General features: G+C 51.2%; 7 protein-coding genes across 7 annotated transcripts; 1 reads left to right on the plus strand and 6 right to left on the minus strand.

Annotated features, from left to right (window-relative positions):
* Positions 1-209: 209 nt before the first annotated feature.
* BDV14DRAFT_200987 (uncharacterized protein) lies at positions 210-725 on the minus strand (the record flags this gene model as incomplete). The annotated part of the gene is made up of 1 exon (XM_073773631.1): positions 210-725. One exon carries the CDS (start codon positions 723-725, stop codon positions 210-212), a length of 516 nt encoding a protein of 171 aa, XP_073627174.1.
* Positions 726-1,020: 295 nt separating this feature from the next.
* Positions 1,021-2,548, minus strand: BDV14DRAFT_175076 (phosphatidylserine decarboxylase family protein). The gene is made up of 2 exons (XM_073769003.1): positions 2,449-2,548; positions 1,021-2,401 (listed from the first exon to the last, which is right to left on the minus strand). The coding sequence occupies exons 1-2, from the start codon at positions 2,487-2,489 to the stop codon at positions 1,096-1,098; spliced, it is 1,347 nt and encodes a 448-aa protein (XP_073627175.1). The 5' UTR covers positions 2,490-2,548; the 3' UTR covers positions 1,021-1,095.
* Positions 2,549-4,377, minus strand: BDV14DRAFT_175077 (uncharacterized protein). The gene is made up of 5 exons (XM_073769004.1): positions 3,959-4,377; positions 3,803-3,910; positions 3,362-3,753; positions 3,245-3,309; positions 2,549-3,191 (listed from the first exon to the last, which is right to left on the minus strand). The coding sequence occupies exons 1-5, from the start codon at positions 4,262-4,264 to the stop codon at positions 2,710-2,712; spliced, it is 1,353 nt and encodes a 450-aa protein (XP_073627176.1). The 5' UTR covers positions 4,265-4,377; the 3' UTR covers positions 2,549-2,709.
* Positions 4,378-5,976: 1,599 nt separating this feature from the next.
* BDV14DRAFT_190327 (molybdopterin molybdotransferase MoeA) lies at positions 5,977-7,302 on the minus strand (the record flags this gene model as incomplete). The annotated part of the gene is made up of 2 exons (XM_073771321.1): positions 5,977-7,193; positions 7,224-7,302. The coding sequence occupies 2 exons, from the start codon at positions 7,300-7,302 to the stop codon at positions 5,977-5,979; spliced, it is 1,296 nt and encodes a 431-aa protein (XP_073627177.1).
* A 116-nt stretch (positions 7,303-7,418) lies between these two features.
* BDV14DRAFT_77847 (molybdopterin oxidoreductase family protein) lies at positions 7,419-10,740 on the plus strand. The gene is made up of 5 exons (XM_073777502.1): positions 7,419-7,680; positions 7,733-7,843; positions 7,893-8,126; positions 8,170-9,914; positions 9,972-10,740. Exons 1-5 carry the CDS (start codon positions 7,535-7,537, stop codon positions 10,715-10,717), a joined length of 2,982 nt encoding a protein of 993 aa, XP_073627178.1. The 5' UTR covers positions 7,419-7,534; the 3' UTR covers positions 10,718-10,740.
* On the minus strand, positions 10,741-11,956 carry BDV14DRAFT_77866 (uncharacterized protein). The gene is made up of 4 exons (XM_073777503.1): positions 11,754-11,956; positions 11,312-11,691; positions 11,194-11,261; positions 10,741-11,131 (listed from the first exon to the last, which is right to left on the minus strand). The coding sequence occupies exons 1-4, from the start codon at positions 11,847-11,849 to the stop codon at positions 10,764-10,766; spliced, it is 912 nt and encodes a 303-aa protein (XP_073627179.1). The 5' UTR covers positions 11,850-11,956; the 3' UTR covers positions 10,741-10,763.
* Positions 11,957-12,986: 1,030 nt separating this feature from the next.
* Positions 12,987-15,263, minus strand: BDV14DRAFT_200993 (alpha-galactosidase; the record flags this gene model as incomplete). Its single annotated transcript, XM_073773632.1, has 3 exons — positions 12,987-14,526; positions 14,574-15,180; positions 15,242-15,263. The coding sequence occupies 3 exons, from the start codon at positions 15,261-15,263 to the stop codon at positions 12,987-12,989; spliced, it is 2,169 nt and encodes a 722-aa protein (XP_073627180.1).
* Positions 15,264-20,440: the final 5,177 nt, after the last annotated feature.

Below are 20,440 nucleotides of genomic sequence, written 5' to 3' on the forward strand. Positions count from 1 at the left end.
TCAAGGAAACGTGGACCCCTTAGAATGAAGCAAGACAATAAAAACCATCAACAATTTCCGTGGGACATGGATAAAGCACTAGAGCCGCCATCCTGGACTCCCATTTGCCTCAACAACCATTATAAGCTCTCAAAGATCGATGCACCACCGGACCTTCCGACCTGGCCCTCTTTCTCCATGGTAATTTCCCAATACCCTATCCGGACAACTCACTTTCTGAGCAACGCTTCATCCGGCGTGCTCATCTTGTTCGAATCATTAAGCGGATCATCCAACGGGTCCGGGCCAAGTGAGGTAAGTTGATCCTCCGGTGTCCTTGATCTCCTAGCCCCGGAAACATGCCTTGGGAGCTTGATAGTCAGGCGGCGTTGCAGTGGAACTGGTTTGCGCTGGATCTGGTGCTGACGCTGGTGGAGTATTCCCGGTCGGTCCGTATGTGCAGACTGCTTAGGTTCATGAATTTCCCTCGCCTCAGGCTGTCCTCCCATAAACGGCGACTGCTCTTCGCGCGTTGAGGTCCTGCGCTTCCATTTTCGCCAGGGCTGGAACCATAGCACGGCGATCACTAGACAGAGGAAGATGATGGCAAAGCTTATCCCGACGCCGACCTTAATGACGGTCTTATCAGAGACAGTAACGTAGGGCTCGTTTGTGTCCCTTGTCTCTCCTCCCCCGCATTCCAGTTGCTGTGCTTCGTCCACGCGTGGGTGGAGTGGGATGAACATCGTGGCAATGTGAGTTCGGATGATCGGCACGGTCTTGGACAGAGATCTCGATGCTTTCGGCAACAAATCAGTTAGACAAAACAGCCTTGCGCCGTTCGAAGCAACTTGAGAACAAGGATTGCCGTAGTTGAGGATGTCGCTGAAGGACGGCGATAATAAACGGGGATAGAGGCCTATACAGATTTGCCGGAGTTACCCCGGAGATATATATATCACAGCAACAGTGAATAAACCATGACGGCACAAGAATCATTGCGGCTAGATCAACACCAACTACGAGCCTGATGAAAATGACTTGAAAGTGAAATTGATCGTGTATTCGTATGTTCTACAAAAATGACACTATTGCTGGCAGCCCGTGAATACCACCCTACGCCCCCTTCACCACCGCCAACTGACTATTGACAGCGACATTCCTCTTCAAATCTGGCGAAGGGAACCCCTCGAGTTCCACTCCCTTTCTAAAAAGAAGACAATGCGTCGACCCTCCAAAGTGGAACATGCCCAACTGCTCTCCCTTCTGAACATGCTGTCCCTCCCTAGCCGTAATATCGCACGTCGAAACCTCGCACATGCCAATCCCCAAGAACGCCATAAGCCCAATATCCGGATTATCACACTCGATGAAGATAATCGCCCTAGTCGCCACACAACTAAGATACTCCTGCGTCGTCACTTCACCACCCTTGTCGATCTTCTGCCCGTGAGGCTTATCCTCTCTATCTCCCCAAAGCCCTTCGAAGAGCGGCTCAGAGTAATACGTCCCATCAACGACATAAGCCTTCACAATCTTACCCGAGACAGGCGCATGCCACCGGTGATAACTCAACGCACTCAAGAACGCCTGATACACCGTCCCGCCGACAAACTGCTCACTGAAATCATCATGCGACAACATATCGGAAACCGAATACGGCTGACTCTTAATCCAGAACGTATCTCTTTCCTTAACACCCCGCGCAACTTTATAAGGCTGGCTCTCGCACGCATTCACAACCACCCGATCATCCTCCGGCTTGTCAACAGGCCTGACCCCCTCGCGAAAAAGCCGCGTAAAGAAGTCGTCCCAGCTCTTATACCCATGATACGGCTTTGACGGATCACAAACAAACAGTTCATCGAACTGGTGCCCCGTATCGCGCGGCATATTCGCGACGTTCATGAGATTGCCCTTCCCGACTTCCCCGAACCAGCCGTATTGGTCGTCGCCTAGGACTTCGCGCGAGTCCGGGGATGTAAGGTACTCGCCCCATGCATTGAGAACCTTCTTAATCATGCCGTTGATGTCCGGGTCTAAGTATGCTGCGTACCCGCTTGGTGTACCCATGCTCCAGTCCAGTACTGCATTAATGGGTAACCCCACTAGTCCGACGCGGAGCGAGAAATCATTCCAGGATGGTGCGGTCGTGAGGATATAATTGAGGACTTGTAGCATGTGGTGGTAGTCTCTTATCTGGGGACAACCTGTGGGGTCTTCGCTGTACTGGCGATTCTTGGGGACCTCGGCGAACATCGACGAGATGAGCATGTAGACTCTCGTGTTTGATTCGATGAGGTCTCTGAATTCCTGCAGGACGGGATGAAGTTCTTTCTCTTTGTTTTTGTCGACGTGTGCGATTACGCCGCCGAGCCATTTGTGGTGGGCGTCGTAGTCTGGGGGCATCCAGTGGCCGACTCTGTTGCTGTTAGTTCGGGTATGCCGGGTAGAAGTAGGACAACATACTGGTGGAAGCGATGCGTCTTGGTATCATCATGCTTAGCCATTTTGACAGTCTTGGCAGTTTGAAGGTGTTTAGAAGATTAACAAAAGAAATTAATTCGCTTGGCAGAGCTGTAGAGAGATCCAGACGAGATCAGGCATTATATACATGGCGCATCAGTATGATGTCATACATCCCACGTTTCCATCACCACAAGTATAATTACAAGTAGAGTATCCACAGCATTACGAGTCTTGCAGGTATGATCTAGGTAGCCAAATTAATTAAGGCCCCAACTCATACTGGAACCCGTTATACCTTGCATTAAACCCCGCCATGTACCCCTCCGTAAATCCCTGAGCGTACGCTGGCTCACGCTCATCCTTGGTCACGCGAAAAGACTGCTGGACGGAGACCGAGTTTTTGCGATGGCTAGGCGATGGGAGGATCGGGGATAAAGCAGCTTCACTATCCTGTCTACTCCGTCCCAGTGGCGCTGTTATGGACGTTGTCACGGTGCCGATATCGTCGAGATCGGGGCGCCAGTATTTCGGATCTTCGTAGCCGGGTTTGCTTGCGTTGGCGGTTAAGGTTGAGAGAGGATGTTTGCCGCCTTCCGCGGGCGTGCGGTCGTCGTCGTGGTAAGAGGAGGGGGAGGAGTGGTCGAGGAACCATCTGAATAGGGGGCGGAGGGTGATGAGGGAACCGGCGATGATGGCGAGGCCGGTTTCGATAACGGACCAGACGGCGATTTGGTAAGTGGAATCTAGAGGTAATTGTTAGTTGATGAGATGCTGGGAAGAGGGGGAGTGCACATACAGAGGAAGTCGATGTCGGAGTAGTTTTTGAGATAGGGCAATCGGATCACGACAGCAACGCTCGCACTGTAATCGTTAGCTGGTCTGGTCTCCAGCGCAGTTATAGTATGGTCCATACATTGCACCCAGCCCAAAAATACCCATCAACGCCAATTTCGTTCGTTTGTTCATCTGCAACCCCCATACCAAAAACACCGGGAGTATACCCAACGTAAAGTCACAGACGATCGTGACGCAACTGTATGTGTACGCAATAATAAGCAGGACGTGAGTCGACAAACAGGTGCCCTGCTTGAGGAAATTCGTGCGTTCCCAGAAGTAGCTAACCGGGTTGCAGTCGAACAGCAGGACCAGCCAGAATACCAAGCCAATAATAACAATGACCACGCAATTGGCCCAGAGAATGAAACGATGGAGACGGCGAACGGCCAGACGGAGGAGGGCGACGGCGATGGCGATTTTGGACACGGCGGATGCCCAGAGGTATAGCATTTGGCCGAGCCACCAGACCTAGGATCATTAGACGGGGGCTAAGATGTAATTTGTAAAGATAGTATACCTTTAGAGCATCTTGCAAGGTCTTCAGGTCTGGAAAGTCTTCTACCTTGTGGCCAACGCCTACCTTTGATCCCATCATGCAAAGGGCGGACAGTGCCATGAATAGCGCCTGCCACCGTTAGTATATACAAGCCAACCAGAGTGCAAACAGCCATACCAGCGCTACAAGCATCAACGCATCGTCCCAGCCGAATGCGCGAACAAGATACAACCGAACGAAACACCGCATCAGCACCGCGATGATCGAAAGGCCGACCATGACCGCAGTGGCCACAAAAATGGCCAAGCTGTGGTTGTTAAAAGGCAGAGTGCCCACCATGGTGAGGATGAGGAGGATAAGTTCCCAGGTCCCAGTTCGTTGGCAAACGCAGGGCAGGTGCGGCCTTGATGTATTCAAAAACGAACGATCGGCGGCATGGGAAAGTGCAGATCGCGCGCAGGTCGTTGATGGCCGCTGTTTCATGAATCAACGGCCTGCGCCCAACAGGGGCAGTGTAGAGACGTAAAGAGTCGTATAGACTCCATAACGAACGGGCAGACTCTGCAAGAGCACAGATCTTGTGCATCAGATCGGTGGGGACGCACGAGGTCGTATACTCCACGCAGTTCCAGATCGATCGATGGTTCCCGACAGAGTTGGCGCTATACGATTCGTGGGAGAAATCTAGACTGGATAGAGTAGGACCGCCGTGCGCTATTCCAAGCTGTCCTCTTGGGCTGGCTTCACGAGTCAGCGGCGAAATTTTGGCTGGTGGGCAGCGGCATACTCGAGTCCAGACTCCAGATGCTGTAGGTACAGAGTCATGGGAGCTGAACAAGGCAAGGAAGAAAACCACGGCAGTTCACCTCGAGGACCAACCGAAACAGCTGAACCAAGTTCCTGGCTCGTCCCAGTTTCTGTACCGTGTTCCCCGCTGTCATCACGCAAGCAGTCCGTCGCACTTGTGAATGAGTGATCCTAGCTCATTTGACGTCTGCTGTCTGCGAACTGTGATACAGGCATAAGATAAGATGGTATGCGAGGCTCCAACGGCGTCCAAAATTAACTGTTTCAGAGCATCCGAAAATCCCGAGTCCGCACCGGATCGACCCTGATTGCTCCCAAAGGAGTGAGTCTGGGGCTGTGCTTATCCCTTATTGGGGAACCAAACCCACTGGAACTGGCTGGACTAAGATTGCCAGGATCGCAACTGCTCTGGCGCTCAGGCATCACAGAGGCAGTCTGAAACAAATTCCTTCACAAACTGGTTGCGTGCTTTACATTCAGCAGAAGTAAGTGCGCCCCGAGAACTGACACTGACAACGTCCATGCATGTATACAGTTTTAATAGCAACGCCTCTTAATGTAGCTTGTTTGAGTGGCGTCACAGTTATGTAAGACATAACTAGATCAACAATATATACTTTGCTCTGCACGGCCAACTGTCACAGAATCGATCATCAACATGTCAATCCAACCGCTCCTTCTGGCCGGGGGTCGTTCCTCTCGCATGGGCTCGCGCAAGGAGTTGCTCTGCATCACAGACTCCATTCCGATCTTCTTCACTCAATTGCTCCGACTGCATCTGGCCTTTCCCAACTCCACCGTCTTTTTATCACTACCTTCACCCCGCTCTCTAAATGAAATTACTGCCAGTCCACGTGTAGAGCGTCTAACCCAAACCACGTTGCGCCTCCGCCACCAATCTACTTGTTTCCTAGTCCAAGTTATTTACGATCACTCGGACGAACCCCTGGGGTCTGCAGAATGTAATCAACGTGAAATCGGCCCGGCAGCCGGTCTCGTGGTCGCGCATCGCCAGGACAAAAGCGCCACCTGGCTTGTGATCGCCTGCGATTACCCATTCTTCAGTGTCCCCGCTATGCACCAATTGCACGATTCGTATGAGTCGGTGACGAAATCTGGTTCTGGCTCGGAGATTATATCCGTTACTTGCTTTGAGAACCTGGATGGGATCTACGAGCCTCTTCTTGGGATTTGGTCGCCCGGTGCCTTGGCTCTACTTCAGGAGAACGTGGACAAGGGCATTCTAGGGCCGAAACAAATTGTCCTCAGAACAAAGGGCCAGACTATTCGCCCGTTGAATCAGAACTGGCTGTATAACATGAATACCCAAACTGAATACGAACAAGCTTTGAGGATGACTCGAGAGATCGAATCAATTGTCACGGACATCAACTAAACGGAAGCACAGTGACTTGGCTGCCCTGTTGGACTTCCGAGACGCCACTGGGGATGTGCACCCAACTGTTGCCCTGCAGAAAGGGTCTCGTCTTCCCAGGACTATGGTCATCGATTATCCAGACCTCCTGCCCGCATTTCGACAGTACCGCCGGTCGGAAGATGTCTGGTTCTGGTTTAAATTCCAGGACTTGGCTCTTTGTGGCGTCGCACGGTGACAAATGTTCCTCATCTGGTGGTGACAATCGCAGACTTGCCCTTCTGGGCTCTTGTTCCGTCTGTCCTTGAAGGCTCCTTAGATATCGCAGGGTAAAGAACCGAAGACATGCTGCCGCTGCGACTGGGTTCCCTGGCAGCCCGAAGAATGCTGACTCGCCGGTGCCACGAGGAAGCATGGAGAACAGGATAGGATGGCCGGGCTTGACTGCGACTTTGTGGAACACAGTTCTGCCCCCTATCCGCTTGATCAGGCTGGGGATGATGTCGCAGCGACCGGCAGAAACTGCGCCAGATGTGATGATAACATCGTACTGCTCCTCTAACGCAGAGAGAATCGCTCCCTCCATAGCCTCACGATCGTCTCGAACAACACCGCGAAAGTCAACGTCGACTCCCCATTTTCCAAGCATCGATGTGAGATAGGGTCCATTGGCATCGTTGATCATGAACGGATGCGACCGGTCGTTGTCCTGCGATACAACCTCACACCCCGTCGAGAAAACAGCCACGCGAGGCCTTCGCACGACTTGAGCTCCTATGAAACCGACCGACGCCATGGCCATGATATGCTGTGGTTGAATACTCCCTCCAGCCTCGACAATCAGATCGGCCTTGCGAAAGTCGCCGCCTGCCAGCCTCCGATGCTGCCGCGGTCGCGCCGCTTTCGACACAGAGATATACCGACGACTCGAGAACTTGTTCTCTGTAACAACGACATCCTCAACTGGAACAGTGCAGTCGAAGATATCGGCATCGCGACCGAGTGGAAATGGTGCACCAGTCATGATCTCGACGCAAGGTGGAATCCCGTCTCTCAGGTCGTTATCTGGTGAATGAGGTCTGTCGCCGGCGGTCGTCGTAGCGACCACTTCAAACGTGACAGGAGACTCAGGGGTAGCTGTCTCTGTTGCTATCGAGCCCAAAGCAAATCCATCCATAGCAGAAGTATCATATTGCGGTGTCGAGATAGGGCTGTGGATCGTCTGTGCCACTACCCGGTCGCACGCGTTGAATAGCGGACATGTTTCTGTCTGGCATAATTTCTGTCCCTCAGCCTCCCCTTCCACCAACCTGACTGCCTCAGTATACGATAATCCCATATCGCACGTAATATGAACTATTCTGTACAGCAGATGAACAGGTGTTCATCATTTCACGATCCTTCCTTGGCAACTTCAACATCACCCAATCGAGAGAAAGCCTCATATGTCATTGTGAGCTCACATCCCCACATTAATCAATGCTTGGTAAATTCTTTTCTGCCGTTCGTCAATCCTCCCCTGCACTATACCCAGTCTCAGCTGTCTCTGAGTGCACCTCAGCACAGCCAAGATGCCCGAAGTCCGCGAAAGCAGAGACTCCATCAAGAACATCTGGGGCGATCGCACGCCGTACAAGCACCAGTGGCCTACGCGATGTGATGAGCATCTAGTTGATACGCCTGATAAGTGGGTGCAGAGTGCTTGTGTGCTTTGCAGGTATGATCCTCTTTATGTGTATATTTTCTACTTGTACTGATGATGGGTATAGCAATGGCTGTGGCATGGATATCGGCGTCAAGGATGGCAAGGTCGTTGGTGTACGAGGACGAGCGGCCGACCGGGTCAATAAAGGGCGATTGGGACCTAAGGGTCTTAATGGGTATGTATATACCTTCTCATCAGTTCAATTCAAGTATTTACAGGTCTAGATGGGTGTCAATCAACCACCCCGACCGGCTGAAGCACCCCCTGGTCCGGCGAAACGGCAAGCTGGAGAACGCCACCTGGGACGAGGCAATGAGTTTGATTGTCGACCGGGCAAAGGATATTCAGCGTCGACTCACGAATCACGGTATTGGCTTCTATACGAGTGGTCAGTTGTTACTTGAGGAGTACTATGTTCTGGCGATGGTTGGAAAGGCTGGGTTGAATACGTTGCATATGTATGCCAACTCCCATTTTATATAGGCCATTCTAACAAAGTAGGGACGGCAATACGCGACTTTGCACTGCTACTGCTGCAGCTAGTATGCGTGAGAATTTCGGTAGTGATGGTCAACCAGGGTCATACGCAGACATCGACTACACAGATTGTCTGTTCCTGGTCGGCCACAATATGGCTGCCACCCAGACGGTGCTATGGGCTCGTGTCCTCGATCGACTGGAAGGACCAAATCCACCAAAGCTCATTGTCGTCGACCCTCGACTTTCAGATACAGCAAAGAAAGCAACCATTCACCTCTCACCCAAGCTCGGCACAAATGTAGCCCTCCTCAACGGCCTGCAACACCTCATCATCGAAAACGGCTGGGTAAACGAGCACTACGTGTCCGAATTCGTCTGCGGGTTCGATGAGCTCAAAGAGACCGTCAAAAAGTATACTCCCGACTACGTGTCTAAGATTACTGGAGTCCCAATCCCCCAACTTCACTCAACAGCCAAAGCCCTCGCCCTATCCGGCTCCCTCCTCTCAACCGCCCTGCAAGGCGTGTACCAAAGCAACCAGGCCACAGCCGCCGCATGCCAAATCAACAACATAAACTTGATATTGGGCCACATCGGCAAACCCGGTTCCGGCATATTGCAAATGAACGGGCAACCCACGGCCCAAAACAACCGCGAAACAGGCTGCGACGGCGAGTACCCGGGCTTCAGGAACCACCAGAACAAAGCGCACATGGCTGAAATCGCAAAGATCTGGAACATCGAGCCGGAGAAGGTTCCGCATTGGAATGAACCGACTCATATCCAGAATATGCTAAAGTATATTGAGCGCGGGAGTATTGAGATGTTTTGGGTGAGCGGCACGAATCCGCTCGTTTCATTGCCGAATTTGCTGCGTGTCAGGGAATTGCTTACGAAACCTGATTTTTTCCTTGTCGTGCAGGATATTTTCCTCACGGAAACCGCAGCCGTCGCGGACGTCGTACTGCCCGCTGCACAATGGGGCGAGAAAACGGGGTGTTTTACGAACGTTGATCGCACGATGCACCTAACGCATAAAGCCGTCGATCCACCCGGTGAAGCGAAATCCGATCTAGATATCTTCCTCGATTTCGCGAGACGCATGGACTTTCGCAATAAAGACGGGGATCCACTTATTCCATTCAATACACCCGAGGAAGTCTTCTGCGAATGGAAGAAGATGTCCTACGATCGACCGCTTGATTGCTCAAACCTTACATACTCGAAGCTCTCGGGGGGTAGTGGGGTTCAGTGGCCCTGTACGAAGAAGTATCCCTATGGTAAAGAGAGGTTATTCAACGACGGGAAATTCTTTACGGATATCGACTACTGCGAATCCTTTGGCCATGATCTGGAGACTGGCGCGCCGTTGACGAAGGATCAGTACGCTGCTATGAACCCCGCTGGACGCGCGATACTGAAGTCCTGCCATTATAAAAAGTCTTGGGAGATGCCGGATGACGACTACCCTTTCTACCTGTCTACAGGGCGAAACGTATTCCATTTCCATACGCGGACGAAGACGGGGAGATCGAAGAGGTTGCAGGGTGCTGACCCGGAGCCGTTTATTATTCTGTGCGAGAAGGATGCGCAAGAACTGGGTGTTTCTGCTGGTGAGGTGGTCTTAGTCAAGTCGAGACGGGGACAGGTTGAATTACCTGTTAAGATCGAGGGAATTAATCAGGGCCACGTCTTTATCCCATTCCATTTTGGGTATTTTGATAGTAAAGATGGGAGGGCACGAGCTGCGAATGAACTTACCATCGGTACGTACTAACCCCCCTATACCTTCCGACGACAATGCCCAACTGACTTGTGTCCAGAACAATGGGACCCCGTCTCCAAACAACCAACATTCAAATCCGGCAGCGTGCGAATCGAAAAGATCATCCAGACCGAACCCTCATCCTCATCCACCCGCGCAGCACCAGAACAACAAAGCAAGACAATCACCCAAGTCAGTCAATCCAAGCCCAACGCCCATGATATAACAACCGACTCCTCCTCGCATAAAGTCCGCTGGCTAGAAATGTGGCTCGGCGCTACACATGAAGCCCTCCTTATGCTGCGCGATATATACAGTAATATCATCCCCCGCCTCGTGCACGATATGGAGATCCAAGCTGGTCTGGAGACACTCAAACAGATTACGCACGATAGTATATCGAAACTAGACCCCATAGTCGAGCGGTACCACGAGTCCCGCAAATACGGGCGTCGCGTCTGTGAGCGTTTGCGAAAAGCTCTCTTCCCAATGGAGGACAATCCTGAATGTAGTAATGCCTATGAAACGCTCATCGTACTCCAATCACTCCAGATGTTCCTCGGTTATATCGAGGGCCACCTTACGGCGCTTACACCGGCTAGTCAGGCACTCTGGGATAAAGAGTTTAGTGAGGCTGTGACATTCGCGCAGGATAATATTGGAAGACAGAAAGCGTGGGCGAGTCAGCATGTCAAGGTTAAGAGTCCGCAGACGCTGCTGGTGCCGCAGAGTCCGCCATTTGAGATGGGGGAGAATCAGGATGGGGATGATGGGGATGGGTTGGCGAGGGAGTTTTATTATTAGATTCCACTGCATTCAGGCAAGATAGGATGGGTTGATAGGAGTATATTCACAACGGACTCAAACACTTCTCGGGCCTCGCAATCCCAACCCCAATCCCACTCCCAGACCCAGTAAATTCACTGCCCCTCTGTCTTTCCAACCCCCTCTCCTCATCCGACAAAACCGTAATAAGCTGGATATCCTCCGCACTCTCACAAGTAGGTCTAGTCTGTTTCGCAAGATTACTACCTCTAATCGTCGTCCGCGGCGACGTAACAGTTTGAAATGTGTGATATGTAAGGCCTGAATCAGGCGCTGAGCCGAACCATCGGGGTAAGACGCGTTTTAGCAATGCGGCGATGGCAGGCATGCAGGTGCACATTACACTGACGTCGGCTTCGATTACGCCGAAGTAGGAGATTTCGCCGCCGTTGTCTGTTATATGTTAGGAGGGATGGCGTGTTAAAGAATAAGAAAAGGGAGACGGAGAGACGCACAGGTGATGTTGTACGCTGTGATCGAATGATATAGGTGCGTCATGCGCAGGGTACCAGCAATGATTATTCTAGCAAATATCAGCACCTGTCAATCATGCGGAGAACGCGAAAGACATACAAAATCCCCACCGAAAACATACTAACAACCCTCAACTTCTTCGCCCAGGGCAAATTCAGCCTTAGCAACAACGGCAACGGGAGAACCATAACAGCCACATCAAGCACAATATTAATCGGCGGCATAACCTTGAACGCCGCATAGGGCAAACAAGTCCCCTGACTCACACCGTCAAAGCGGGTCCAGAAGTACGATGGCGGCGAGCAGTCGAATGCGCTCTGGAATATCGCTGCCATGGCGTATGCGGAGCAGAGTGCTATCAGTCCGTATGTTACCCTTTTGAAAGTCCGGGTTGTGAAGATACGGAGGTAGAAGAAGAGGATGGCGAGTTTTGTTATGGCGACGGAGAAGTAGAAGTAGATGATGCCGATGTAGAACAGCTGCGTAGGGAAGATATCGATTAGAAAGGAAGAAAGACGGAGGGAAGGGGTGACCAGCGCACCTTCATCTGCTGAATGATATCCTCCTTGTTCAATGCCCACATGTCTGTTCCCCAGCCGACTTTCACTCCTGCAAGCATCACCGCCGTGTCCACCATCGCCGTGCACTATTGTTGTCAGATGTATCCTCCGGAAAACAGTGGGCGCATACATAAGTTATCAGCCCAATGATATCGTCAATACCAAACGAATCCGAGCACGGTGGTCGCCCAGCTATGCGCAATCCGACGACGAGTGTGGTAAGAACTATAAAGATTGTTCCGACGGCGATTTGGGTGCCCTGACGCTTCCGTGGGGGGATGCCGCAGAGGGTGTTGGTCATGTTCATCGCGTCTACCAATCATTCTCTTGTAAGTGACTGCCCCTCAGAGGCGGTGTCTGGATATAACATACATAGATAATCCCGCAAGCCGCAGTGACTCTCATAGCACGATGTGATGCTGGTGTACTGCGTTGTACAGATTTCGCGACTCATGTCGGTGCAACTCCCGGAGACAGCGGCGTTGGAAAGACATGATTCCTGCGGACGATTAGAACAGGACTCAGGGGTTTAAATCTTGTGTCCAGTAACGTACTGCGGATTGTGGTAGATTCTCGATAGTTCTGCAGGTGTCCTCTCCCATAGCAAATTGTACGATCAACGCCAGCAAAAGCAGGACGAACCAAGTCCTGGCCATATCGGTCGCAGGACAACAGACAGCATTTCCCGAATAATTCTTGAATGAGAAAATTCGCCCCTATCCTTTTCAACCCCACGGGATGAACGCCCTGTTATATACCGAACAAAGACTTAATATACCAGCCTCGGCGACAATAACGGCGACGCACAGATCCGCTGCTCCGGCGTCCGAAGGGGGAATCGACCAGTCAGATCGCGCTTGAAACATGAGAACCTGTCAAGTTCTCGAGATCCCTGTCGGCCAAGCTCAAGTGCCATTTGTGGCTGCGCGGGGACGGAAGTTTCATTTCCTTCCCCCAATCCAAGTAGGGCTGCTACGTTCAAGCCGCGCACGTTCGACAGGGACTGCACGGTCGGGGTCCAGAGGCTGGGCAGTGGAATCCACCCGTCGACATCTCTCATTCTTCATGTACTCTACGAGTGATGGGTATGAAGTGATCTGTGCATGGCGATCAAAGGTATTGTTCAAGAATTTCAGTGCCGCTTCTGCAGATACGGTGTGTTTCAAGAATGTACTTCCGTCTGCCAAAACAAAGTACTGACAAATTCCAGGCTTCTAGACTATCCTTTGTATGAGTACCACCCTGCTCCCATACTCTGTCCTAAACGAGTATTGCAATCCAAGATTCATCAACGTCAAGCCAGAGAACTGGCCGTCTCCGTCCACGAGATATGTCGCCTCTGGTTCCAGTCCTTGCAATTTTATCCTGGGCATCGTATGGTTGACATTCGGACTGAGTTGGAAGTAGAAGAGAACTCCCTGCGCGCCGTTTTCGGAAATGAATAATGCCGCTGGCCAATTCGACTCCTCTGGTAGTGCCAACCGATACATATCACCCTTCAGCACAATCGGATTGACCCGTTCTGCAAGGTCGATCAGGGCAGGGATCGCCCGCTTATCATCATCACTCATATCAGCCGGGTTAAGCTCTAGACCAAACGATCCGCCCATCATGGCAACGTGCGCGCGGAATGATAATGGCGTTGTCCTTCCCGTCTGGTGATTGGGAACAGATGATACATGGCACCCCATTGCACTTGCGGGGTAAGCAAGGGAAGATCCAAATTGAATAAAGATACGTTCAACGGCGTCGCTATCGTCTGAGGTCCAGACCTGTGGAAAGTACTGCAGAATCCCTGCGTCGAATCTTCCGCCACCGGATGCACATCCCTCCCATAAGACGTCTCGGAAACGCGTCGTGAGAACGTCAAACACGCGGTACATCCCCAGCATGTATGCGTGATTCGCGCTTTGTGAGGGCATCTCTGCGAGACCCCTGTTGTGGTCCCACTTGACGTAGGTTATGTCGGCGCTTTCTAGAAGAGTGGACATGGCAGCAATGATAAACTCCTGCACCTCAGGTAATGCAAGATTAAGCACCAACTGGTTCCGCTGTTCTGTCCTGGGGTACTTTCCAGCATGCAGCACCCAGTCTGGATGTTCATTGTAGAGTGCAGACTGCGGATTGACCATCTCCGGCTCGACCCAGATACCAAAGCGCAGGGTAGTCGAGTAATCCGCGACCTTGAGCGAGGTGACCTTCTCTACTAAAGGAGCTAGTCCCTCGGGAAAGCGTTCAGGATTAGGAACCCAGTCTCCTAAACCCGCTGCATCCGATGTACGAGGGTACTCTTTGCCAAACCACCCGTCGTCCATGACAAGTAGCTTCACCCCTAGAGCAGCCGACTCCTCAGCTAGGTTCACCATCCGCTCTTGGTCAATGTCAAAGTAGAGACCCTCCCAGCTATTCAAAAGTACTGGTCTGTCACTAGTTGCAAATTTGCTCCGCATGAGGTGATTTCTGTAGAGTCTGTGTAGTGATCGAGAGACCCCTCCTAGCCCGTTCGCCGAATAAACGGATACACATTCTGGAGATGTTAGACTCTCGCCTGGTTTCAGTTCCCACGAGAGCTGGTTCGGCCCAGCCGAGACCCTCGTCAGACCCTGCGATCCTTTCTCGACATTGATTGTCCATGATCCGCTGTATACTAGCGAGAAACCCCATGCTTCGCCCTGCGACTCGGTAGTTGACGGGTGGACTAGGGCACCAAAAGGGTTATGTAGATGTGATGAGAACCCTGTTGTACTCCCGAAGCTGGACCACCATCAGTATGAAAAGGCATATCATAGGAAGATGGATACCTCTGCACCCCGTAATCAACCTTCCTCCTGACCCGATGCGCCTCCCTCGCCCAGTCACCTCGTAACCCAATCATCTCAAACTCGTCGACCGGAAAATCCACACTCAAACTCTTAAGCTCCTCAACAGTCACAGCCTGCGAACTCCTATTGATAACCCTCGAACTCCTCACTACCCCATCCAACCCTGGAAAAACACTATACCTCAACTCCGCCTCAATCCCACTAAGCTCATCAACAAGCCTAACAACCAACGTACTCACATCAGTTTCCTCCCCAAAAGTCCCCGGCAACCCGTTCAACCCCCCCTCCTTCCCCTTCACAACATCGAAATCCATATACTTAAACTCCGAAACGGTATGCCCCTCCGCCTGTCTAATTCTAAAAGCCGGCACACGAAAATCGCCTCGGCCTGCATCAGGGAATTCCCTTCTCACGCGATCAGGCATTCCTGTCCAGCCGTCGATTATGGGGTTTGGGTCGTTTGGTATGGGACCGGTTATGCGTGCGCCAAAGTGATCGGTTCGGAGGTCCGAGGTTGAGGCGTCGACGTGGAATTTGTAGGTTAAATTGCGGCCAGTGAGGGTGAATGTTTCTTTGTCGAACGTGACTGGTGAGTGGTTGTTAGATGGGGATAAAATTATGTACAAACACCGTGTTGATCTACTTACTTGGTTCGGTTGATGCGGCCATTGTGGGTCTTTTGCGGATGCCCTTGGTGATATTCGTCCGTGATGAAGTTATCTGTTTTTTCCGGCTCTTTTGTTAGTTTCCCGTTTGCAGGAATTACGGTAGCTATATACTAGAGTTCACCGGGGCGCGCACTAGCTGCATAAGACACGGAGGGCTCCCCGCGCGGGGTTTATATATGGGATGATCAGGTATATATGCATTTCTTTATGAGAAAGCAACAAATCAAGGTAACCATAGAAGACGACCAGAACAGCAAGGATGGAGATGAAGAGCGGGATTACCAGGAACTAGGCAGCCCTCAAACACTTACATTCTTCACAGTCGATGCCTAGATAGACAAGTCCCTCGCCTTCGCAGTAATTTCAGCTGTTTTGCCTAGACATGCAGTATCCGCGGCCAGAGTTTCCATTGCTGCAACCAATGCTACCGACTGGTATACTAAATCGCAGCTGGGGGCTCTCACCAGCCATACAATGACTCATCACTGGCTTCGTGATTTATGATGATAAAGACGGTGCCCGCGACGGAGGATGGATAGAGTACTCATGTATAGGAGCAGGCTCAGGCGTGCTCTATCGTCCTCGTTCGAAGAGCTCTCATTCACAAAGCTCATATTCACAGGGACGTCGAGCGGCAACATGGCTGTAGAACTCACACCCCGGATGTGGATGGCCGGAGCCATCCCAGGCTTCGACTACGCTAATAAAGGGAGGGAAAGGCAGAAACCGCCAGTGGGACGGTATCGTATAGTCATAGACAGGGATGGGAACATTGTTGGGATGGCTGCTCATGTCTCCCAGGCCGACGTTGACGTCGGGATAATAGATCAAGGGGAATTTCGCGCACTGGCTAATGCTGGCGGTGGTAACAGGCAAATTCGGCGCCCTTTTATGAGAGCGCAAGTTATGGAGGTGACCCTTGGTGACAGCGTCGAAGTTTCCTGGAGGCCTGTTAGGTAGGGCATCGCATCCTTGTAAGTCAGCCTCTCTGCGCTTCGCTCGCGGTCTTAAACGCGTCCCACTCTTCTGGACGCGACAAAGTATCTTCATCCAATAAAGACATATCACTCCTCTTCTAAATGTTGTGCTTTCGTTGCCTCATCTCCCATTTGCCATCGTTGGTCAACAGTTTCTCATAATAGCACGGGAGATAGAGACCCAGAAAAATCCACAATCATCTATATTGGAATAGATGCATGCCGGGTGACGTGATGAAGAAAAGATTTCAGTACATAGCGGACGTATTCGTCACTCCCTTAAGGTTTAATAGGGTTTGGCGTGATCTCGGGCCTTAAGAGTGACTTTTGACATTGATCCCGTCCCAGACACTGGCGACTGGAAAGCTCGAAAACAGCGGGTTCTGTGGCTCCCTCCGCCGCCGTCAGGATGTGATGGACTGTTCATAATCTCTAGCTGAACTTAAAGGTACGGAACCTTTGTAAGATTCAATCAAGGAAATGCCTAACGGAGGGTGATGTTGAGGGAGCGAAGCCGGCTTTGTAGAAAAGGTCAATCTAACACAACAGGTGTGTTAGCAGGAAGGCACAAGGGTAGAAATGGGGTAGGTTGTGGGAAATGCTGCGAGAGATTAGAAGAGAGTCACTCAGCAGTTGATATAGATTTCAGAACCAAATAGACATGATAAAGCAAGGCGAGGTACAAAAGAGCGACTGAACAGTTGGATCTTCATCAACAACAAACGCATAAAATGAACAGGCAAGCATTACCATTCCACATTGTCAGAAAAGCTCCTCATCAAGCTCGCTGCCTTGCGCCCTAGATGGCGAGCTTCCTCCGTGATAAGGGGGTTCTTGCAGAGCTGAATAAACCTCTGTTGCCAAAAGTCCCAACGCTCCCATCCTCGTGCAGGGCCATCATACATGCCCGTGGGTCTGGGCCATGGAAAAGCATCTTTGCTAAGATTCTCATGCTTCAGGACCGCATGATAGTATAGATTCTGACAATTGCAGAGAACCCACAAGGCGGAGAGACAAATGCGCGTGCTTAGTGTACAACCAGGGTCACTGGGGATGGGTTGTTCCAAGGCCTCCTCCATGGTGGCTATCATAGCAACACTATGGTCCACAATACCCATTGCAGCGAGTCGAGCCTGGAATGCGACTGAATTTAGCTTCCGGCTGTCCATGCCGAACTCCCAGAATGCTAACAGAGAGAAAAGAACAACTAATCAGCTATAAATGAAAGTGAAATGCATAGAGAAAAAGGGCCTTACGAGAGGCAGAAGCATCACACTCATCCCGAAATGGAAGCTCGCCGTCTGGATGTTTGCAGAAGTAACCCATATCGACAAGCTCTGGAAACCGGCCACTTCGTCCAAGCATGACGAGAAAATTAACGAGCCTTTTCTGGGCACGGTGGTCGTACGGGATTTTCTCGGCTAGATCCACAATCATGAGTCCTATGTTCTCTTGCGCACCTCGATAGAGCCTTCTTTCATAGGGATCTATAGGCTCTACCGCGGACAACAGATTGTATAGCTGACAACCTGCGGGAGGCATCTCGCTTTCATTGTCATAAGCCTCGAGATATTCCTTGACGACATGGAAGGCTTCGAAAGCTGAGTATTGTCCCACTTGAAACTGTATATCACTCACATCCAACTCTGAACTCACGTTTATCGGCGGTAATATGCGCATCCTGCTAGAGGAAGGTGGCAAGGTAATAGTGGGCAGAGGAGCCTGATTACAACTTTCGGTCGTCATGATTTTGGATTGAAATACTTACCTGTTTTATTTTCGGAGGAGGGTGAGGGGGGGAGTTTAGCGCTTTTGTAATTTTGCATAATTGGCTTATGACTGAGTGCTATTTCTGGCACTGCATGCGCACCAGACACTGGCCTTATGTCGCAAGGCGTATGTTTTCATTGTTCCCTCAGAACCGAAACGTAGCGGTGGTGGCTTTTTGTTGGCTCTTTGTGGGCTCTTTGTTGGCTCTTTGTTGCCTTGTGACCTAGGGTCTCCCTAGTAGTACTACATGCTAGTACTATACTGTACATTGAAACATCATGAGATATTATGGTGCGTGGTCTGGGAATAGTATCTATTTTTTTAGTACGTCGGCTACTGCACCCAGTCACTTCTGGGCTGGGTTTCCCTAGGGTGAATTATCACTCAGGATGTCTTCAGACAAAAGCTCTTTGATCTTCCATTGAACAAGTCGAACAAACATCATCAAACGGACGCAGGATGGCCATGATGCCACTTGGTATTAATAGAAGTCTCCTGGAAAATATGGAATCAACCACAATAGCTCCTGAGCATCTTCTAGCATCGACAAAGGTTCTTCTCCTGAGACAGAGTTCGAGAACGCTGTAAAACCACCCCTAGTGTTCAGGACCATGGCTATCACGTTTGAAAAGGTCAGTTTTTCCGGCCCCCAGGCTCGCACTACCGTTGTCCTAAATCAAGCCCACTTACGCTGACCGAGCTAACCTAGGTTTACCCCTTCCCTCCAGGCTGTCTCGTATCGCCCCCCGGATCCCCCGAGGTCACGCAGCAATTCATCGAGCAAGTCATGGCGAATGTTCCACTTCCAGATAGCGAGAGCCGGAACGGTCGAGGTCGCAGACAACATCCTTACTACAACCGTGAGAGGGAATTCACAGAGCGAGAATTAGCCGACCTTCAATCACTTCAATCACTTGACAGACCCTTATCACAGTATAGAGGAGGGATTCCGCGACCAAGCATGTGGATGGCCCCTGTAGTTATTGGCCGGAACTATACTCACTAGACCAACGAGGGTCGTTCCCGAAAGTGGTAGCCCGTACCACGCCCATTCCGGATAGTCACCAGTCGAGATAATGGCGTTCTCGGCATGATGTACCATCTCGATTGGTCAGATGTTGTGGACGGAATAGTCAGGCCTGGGCGATACAGGCACCTGTGCATTCTGAGCGGTTCTGCGAGACCATTCATTCGGCTCCCAGGGGTATGGGTGGTGAAAGTCCATGCTGTGGAAGTTGGGAGACGGCGTGAAACTCTCAACTAGCAGGGACACTGGAGAGTCCGGGGAGTCCGGACTGGAAGAGCTCAGAAGGAGCCTGTAATTGGGCTCCGGCCGTCAACGCCAGCCCTCGCCGTTCAGCACCTTCCACAACCACTGAGAAGACACGGGTTCCGGATCCCAAACCCTACCGAGACCGCTATTGAGACCCGACGCGCTCAGAGATATGTACCAGCACCGGGGGGCATATTTCTCAAATCAATTCACTATACCCAACGAATCCAGAAACAAAACTGGCCAGCCCCATCAAAAACCACCCGCTGTACCTCAATGACCCGTCTGCATTTCACCGACATCATATCCAGCGTGTCCCTTCTACCCGAGCCCCTCCATTGTCGATTAGTGGTCGTCATGTAGGTCACTCAGCATTTTCATCTGTCCCAGACCGTTTCAGCCCGGGGATCCAGAACGGAGAGTCCGAGCAGGCGTCCGAACTCAGAACCCATCCTTGGCTCTACGTTGTTAGACTCGCAGCTTACAGCCCTCTGCGCGCTTTTCGAAATGCTTCTCTTCGTTCCTAACGCAACGTCGCCGCCGCATGCCCTGTGTTGGCAACTACCTTGCCTGCCCCACAGAGTTATCCATGGGCATTGCGACCGACTGTTTTTTGACGGCACGGGTGACGGGGATATACTGGATGATCTTATTTTTTCTGCCTATTTTGCCTGTTTAGACAACCTTCTCTGTCATTGATATCACATAGGTGCTGATGTTACAATTTACTATCTCATACTGTTTGTGGCACTTTAGCCTCGCTTATGATAGACTAGCTTGACTGTTCGCTTTTCCTCCAATCTTGACGCCTTTACCTTTAGACGTAGTACCATTGTCCATCTGTAGAGATAACATGAGAAATGAGTCCAACAATGCAAAGGAAATCGGGATTCACGTAGCCCGGCATAACCGTAGAACTGCCCACAGCGAAATCCCTAACTATTTGTTCCCGGAGAAGGGGCGTACAAAGATCACTACGAGCCATGGGAAGCGTGATCCAATCGCTTCCTCTTGGCGGTCTTCACATTGCAACCCATCGTTGCTCTATGAGGCTTGCGGGCCAGTTAACCCGTTTCCTGGATTGCGAGAAGGCAGATTGTAGTGCTCAGCCCAGTGGAAACGGCGAGGCATTGACAGCTGGTCTCCCCGGCATTGTCA

This window comes from Aspergillus stella-maris, assembly GCF_047715825.1.
Source record: "Aspergillus stella-maris strain CBS 113639 unplaced genomic scaffold BDV14scaffold_34, whole genome shotgun sequence".
In the NCBI taxonomy this organism is placed as follows: Eukaryota; Fungi; Ascomycota; class Eurotiomycetes; order Eurotiales; family Aspergillaceae; genus Aspergillus; species Aspergillus stella-maris.

Bases quoted from the DNA above. Each gene is read 5' to 3' on its own strand.
- BDV14DRAFT_175076 (XM_073769003.1), bottom strand. From the start codon at position 2,489: ATGGCTAAGCATGATGATACCAAGACGCATCGCTTCCACCA. The intron at 2,402-2,448 runs GTATGTTGTCCT...TAACAGCAACAG, and splicing joins AAGACGCATCGCTTCCACCA to AGTCGGCCACTGGATGCCCC.
- BDV14DRAFT_175077 (XM_073769004.1), bottom strand. From the start codon at position 4,264: ATGAAACAGCGGCCATCAACGACCTGCGCGCGATCTGCACTTTCCCAT. The intron at 3,911-3,958 runs GTATGGCTGTTT...TAACGGTGGCAG, and splicing joins CGTTGATGCTTGTAGCGCTG to GCGCTATTCATGGCACTGTC. The intron at 3,754-3,802 runs GTATACTATCTT...TAATGATCCTAG, and splicing joins CCTTGCAAGATGCTCTAAAG to GTCTGGTGGCTCGGCCAAAT.
- BDV14DRAFT_77847 (XM_073777502.1), top strand. From the start codon at position 7,535: ATGCCCGAAGTCCGCGAAAGCAGAGACTCCATCAAGAACATCTGGGGC. The intron at 7,681-7,732 runs GTATGATCCTCT...TGATGGGTATAG, and splicing joins AGTGCTTGTGTGCTTTGCAG to CAATGGCTGTGGCATGGATA. The intron at 8,127-8,169 runs GTATGCCAACTC...CTAACAAAGTAG, and splicing joins GGGTTGAATACGTTGCATAT to GGACGGCAATACGCGACTTT.
- BDV14DRAFT_77866 (XM_073777503.1), bottom strand. From the start codon at position 11,849: ATGGTGGACACGGCGGTGATGCTTGCAGGAGTGAAAGTCGGCTGGGGA. The intron at 11,692-11,753 runs GTGCGCTGGTCA...TTCCCTACGCAG, and splicing joins ATATCATTCAGCAGATGAAG to CTGTTCTACATCGGCATCAT. The intron at 11,132-11,193 runs GTGCGTCTCTCC...AACATATAACAG, and splicing joins CACAGCGTACAACATCACCT to ACAACGGCGGCGAAATCTCC.